The sequence below is a fragment of the Equus asinus genome, chromosome 17 (genome assembly GCF_041296235.1).
Source record: "Equus asinus isolate D_3611 breed Donkey chromosome 17, EquAss-T2T_v2, whole genome shotgun sequence".
Classification (NCBI taxonomy): domain Eukaryota; kingdom Metazoa; phylum Chordata; class Mammalia; order Perissodactyla; family Equidae; genus Equus; species Equus asinus.
Genome location: NC_091806.1, coordinates 16,124,158 through 16,129,532, shown reverse-complemented (window position 1 = coordinate 16,129,532; position 5,375 = coordinate 16,124,158). Strand labels below are relative to the sequence as shown.

At 37.5% G+C, this 5,375-nt stretch overlaps 1 protein-coding gene across 1 annotated transcript; it reads left to right on the top strand.

Annotated features, from left to right (window-relative positions):
• The first annotated feature begins 2,917 nt into the window (after nucleotides 1-2,917).
• LOC139040929 (olfactory receptor 4C6-like) lies at nucleotides 2,918-3,847 on the top strand. Its single transcript, XM_070488631.1, has one exon. The coding sequence runs from the start codon at nucleotides 2,918-2,920 to the stop codon at nucleotides 3,845-3,847; it is 930 nt and encodes a 309-aa protein (XP_070344732.1).
• The last annotated feature ends 1,528 nt before the right edge of the window (nucleotides 3,848-5,375 follow it).

Here is a 5,375-nt window from a genome sequence, read left to right as displayed (position 1 = left end):
CTTTAATTCGAGACATATACTATTGATGATCTATGTGCCCAGGGCACAGATCTTCTGAGGAACACAGGGCCACTGATTGTTCATTAAAAGCTAATGACCCAGAGACACTTACTAAACACATTGCTATCACTTCTTATTATTCAGGATTTTATTGAAGAAATTATTTTGCTTCCTAAGAAATTGAGACACAAGAAACACATATCAGCTATAAAATCAGCTTCTTGGATTCAAATCCAGGCTCTATCACTTACTAACTGTAGCCTTAAGCAAATCAATTATTCTGCTTTCTCTCAGGCATAAAACATGTCCAAATGTAGCCAGATGTGAGAATTATATGAGAAAATATGTATCAAGTACTAGCAAAATGTGTGCTCATTCTGCACCCATGGCCTTTCCCACTGTCCTAAAGAGACTGAGGTGTGTGTTCTGGCAGTAAGAGCTGGGCTGGACTGCAGTGGGAGGGAGACATACAAAATGATGATGTTGATTTCTTGGGAGAGAAGGGGAGGGACGGGGGGGTGAGGTTCTTGAATATCAGATTGAGAAACTTAGATATGTATTAGTATTCAAAAGAGATTTATGATAAATTCATAGATTTTTAGACAGAATGGGCATGATTATCTTCCCTAGTGTATTTTCTTTTAAAATATTTGAAATCATGAGATGACTCAAAGTAAATCTTACTTGGAAGTGTAAACATTTAATGCAGATAAGAGCCAAGCTGCTGTGTTTGAAAGGGCCAGAGTCCCTGAGATGCCTCCTTTGAAGCCCTAGCATTCCACTCATTTACCACAACTGTCTCATTCTCCAGATGAGGAAACTGAGACCCAGTGTAGTGAGCAATCTAACAAAGTATCCTAGGAGTTAGAGGGACAACCTGCAATAAAACCTAGTTATCTTGATTTCCAAGAATGTGTTCCTTCTACCTCATTAGGGCTACTAAACAACTTTTGAAGTTCTTGGGCTGGAGGTGGGAGAGGTGGGGGTTAGTCCATATTGTGGATTTATAAAGAGTGTCCCAGCTGTTGTATACTTTGTTTAGTAAGAGGGATAATTCTAATAATGGGTCTTTGAGTATTTACAGGAGTCTTAAATGACATATAGTTTACATGCCCATTTAAAGCAACAATCTCTAGTATATTCCTACCAAGTTACAAGTTAGTCTGCTTAAGTAACCCTATGCTACTGAAGCGATTATTTTACTTTATCATTTGGCTGCAGGAAAATTGTATTTAGCTAGTTGAGGCCACTGTTCACTACTTCAATGATATAGCGTAAAAGTTGAGAACTTGTGTTTCAAAATGAGATTACCTGGATTCGTAATACCCAATCATTTTACATGTGATGTTTAATGTCTCCAAGTCTCAGTTTCCTCATCTTCAAGATAGGATTTGTGAGAGTACACACCTCATGTGATATGAAAAATAATTACAACAATGCATGTGACATACCTAGCACCTTGCTGTACACAGCGTAAAATAAATTACTTGTTTTATTGATATTTTAATTATTCTTTAGAATTGTTTACTTCATCTGGAATCATCCCTTCACAAGCAAAAATGGAGGGAATAATTTACACAGATTGAGGCTCATGTGCATAGTGTCAATTAATTTGGATCTGGTTCTTCCTGGAGCAGAGAAAGAGACTTAAGGTTTTCTTTTCTTTAATCAGCATATCTGGAAAACAGTTAGAATCTTGGAAGCTTAGTAAATGGTTGGAAATTCTAGGTTCAGGATTGGATTATATATATATATATATATATAATTAATTAGAACAGGCTCTTTGTTATGAAATTGCCATTGAATTTTATTGTGGAGTTGTTTAGTGAAATGAGCACAGAAAGCATAAATTGATCTCATTCAATTATTATGAAAATGAAATTATACCATGAATCACGGTGTGTCTTTCCCATTGAGTGCCTGATATTATCATCAGATAAGAATATAGCTTGCTATTGGTATTGATTTTGAATCAGGAAAAGCTGGATATGAATTTGGCCTCAATGTTTACCAAAGTGGAAATTTGGCATCATTTTTTTCACCTCTCTAAGCTTCAGTATCTTATCTCTAAAATGAAGAAAATGTCTCAAGGACAACCCACAGGCTGAGAGATAATAGGGAGTCATTGAATATTAGCAATATGTTATAATAGTATAATAATAATAATAATAATCCAATTTTAGAAAGAAAAAATGTAGATGGAAAGATTATAGTTATTAAAAAGTGGAGAATCCTTGGGTTATGACCTGTTTGTCTTAAGAGGCTCTTCAACTAGCACACTCAGGTGCTCAATAAATATATGGAATAAATGAATGAGAATTTATATGAAAGGTTCCAAGATCTTGATTCTTGGGTGATAAATGGAAGTGATAAATGGAAGTCAGTTTCCTAGGTTGATGTTTCCAAAAAGCAGAGGCTGAAAGAAGAACTTTTATGTTGGTAGGTTATTTTGGAAAATGAAATGGAGGCATGAACAGGGAGAGTGAAACAGGGACAGAAACAATGTTAATCCAAACTGTGTTAAGCTGCTTGCAGTTTATCCACTGGCTTCTATCTACAGATGATCTAGGGTCTCCTTAAGGTGTGTTAATTCCTTCATCTTTCCAGATGTGTCTATGCACCAGAAGGATGAAACAGGGTCTTCTAAGTGTCTCAAGCAGCAAGTATCAGGAAAGAAAGTAAAAGAAACACTAGTGAAAGAAGGTGTTGTTGGAGGAATCAGTAAGATCGAGCTGTTGTCAGGCTAAAATTGTTAGCAGGTGGTTCATGTATCAATAACTGGAGAAAAAAGGTAGGTCAAGAGGGTGTGAGACAGAGCACAAAAATGTCCAGTACTTTCAGTGATTACTAATTAAAAATACTATTCTTCTGTAGATTTTCCAGCTCAGAGCAATGTGCTCACATCAGCCCTCAGTAAATGGAGACTCCAAACAATATGACTGAATTCATTCTTTTGGGCATTACAAAGAATCTAGAGCTGCGGAAAATACTCTCTGCTATCTTTCTAATCATGTATGTGTCCACCATTTTGGGAAACCTACTCATTGTGATAACCATGATCACGAGTCAGAGTCTGAGATCACCTATGTATTTTTTCCTTACTTCCTTGTCTCTCATGGATGCTACCTACTCTTCTGTCATTGCCCCCAAGATGATCGTGGACTCCCTTTCTGAGAGCACTACTATCTCCTTTGAAGGGTGCATGGCCCAGCTCTTTGCAGAGCATTTCTTTGGTGGTGTGGGGATCATCCTTCTCATTGTCATGGCCTATGACTGCTATGTGGCCATCTGTAAGCCCCTGCACTACAGAACCATCATGAGACCTCAGGTGTGCTGCCTGTTGCTGGGAGCGGCCTGGGTGGGGGGATTTATCCATGCAGTAATACAGCTTCTCTTCATGTATCAAATACCCTTCTGTGGTCCCAAGGTCATTGATCACTTTATGTGTGATTTGTTTCCATTGCTGAAACTGGCCTGCATGGACACCCACATCCTGGGCCTCTTAGTCATCCTCAACAGTGGGGTGATGTGTGTGACCATCTTCCTTATCCTCATGACTTCCTATGTGGTCATCCTTCACTCCCTGAAGTCTCACAGCTCTGTAGGGCAACATAAAGCTCTCTCCACCTGTGGCTCCCACCTTACAGTGGTCATCTTGTTCTTTGTGCCATGCATTTTCTTGTACATGAGGCCTGTGGCCACTTACCCCATAGACAAGGCAATGGCTGTGTCCTTTACTATTGTTGCACCCATGTTAAATCCCTTGATCTACACCTTGAGGAACACAGAAGTGAAAAATGCCGTGAAGGAACTGTGGATGAAACAAGGGATGCTGGGTTGTCACTAGCTTACATGCTAAGAACAAATCTTTCCTACAAGGACAATGAGGTCTTGCTCTCCCTTATTCATTCCAATCCATTCAGTACACAGCAGACAAGGGTATGTTTTAAGTATGCAAATCAGGTTAAGATACTACAGTCAAGTTGCTGCTTACCTCTCCAGTGCACTTTGTACTTGATCTCTTTTCTCACGAGGCTCTGACTATTCTCTCTCTCTCTCTCTCTCTCTCTCTCTTTATAAACTGTCTTTTGAATAATTCAAGCATTTTCCAGTTCAAGGCCTTTGTTGTTAATCTGATCGCTGTTAGAATTCTCTTTTCCAGAGATTTTGCTTGGCTGGCTCCATGTCATTTTTTCCATTTTCCGACGGACTTCCACCTCCTTAGTCAAGTCTTTCCTGATGCTTTTCTCTAATCACTCCCCTCAGTTGTTCTCTAGCTCTTCAAGAGGTTATATTCTTAATATCAATGATCACAAACTGTACTTTAAAACCTTATTTGTTGGTTTTTATTTTCTGTTTTCCCCACAAGATTGCAATCCCTGGAAGGGCAGGGACTGTGTTTATTCACTCATGATATGGGTAGACCACTGCCAGTCACCCACTAGGTGCTTAATAAATATTGTTCAATGTATATAAGTCTAAAAGAGACTTTTTTTGATATTTTAAGTTTCATAGGTTGGGTAAGAACTAGGGGAGGATAAATAAATATAAGCACTTTACAAGTTAGAATTTTCCCGGTGTCCCTGCTGTCAAATTTCCTTTTGGAAGCAAGTACAATCTCCGATTAGTAATTTGCTATTTAATATGGAAGCTACCACTTTACCAAAATTTTCCACTTCTTTTTTTCAACCTTTTGAGAAGCAGAATAAGAATCTATCATGCTGGAGTCAAGATACTTCAGAATCTAATGTCTATGTCTTGAAGATATATATTCTTTATGAAAAACAGTAAAACTCTATAGATCTATTTTTTAAACTATGGGAGAATGATTCTTCTTGTTACATTCTGGATTTGGGTTTCTAAATCCAAAGGATATTTATTTTCTCTCAGATCCTTCTTTGGCTGTCACTAGAGAGACACTAATGCCTTTTTAAACTGCCTGCCTTGACTAGGTAAATGGGAAGCCTAAGGTCACAGCATGATTCAACATTCTGTTGTGGTTTTCTTATTAAAAAATATGATATATATGATGACAATAATGGCAATATTAGTTACAATATTTCAAACAAAAATATTTAAATCAAGATTTTTATTTTTAAATACAAAATGAATATGCGAAATAGATGTCTTGCATTAATTATTACCAACTATTTTTATTAGGTTCATTTATTTACTGAAAAATGTCTGCTGAGTTTTACAAAGTCTCAGATACTCTTCTAGGATCTGAGTATACAGTGATGGATGAGACACTGTGTTTTCCTCTGTCCTGGGGCTTACATTCTAGTGCATGAGATGAACAATATATGCAAATGAAAATAAAGTCATAGAATGATAACGGAATCTCAGAAAATTGTAATGGTGTGTTGCATGTGTCA

Bases quoted from the DNA above. Each gene is read 5' to 3' on its own strand.
- LOC139040929 (XM_070488631.1), top strand. From the start codon at position 2,918: ATGGAGACTCCAAACAATATGACTGAATTCATTCTTTTGGGCATTACA.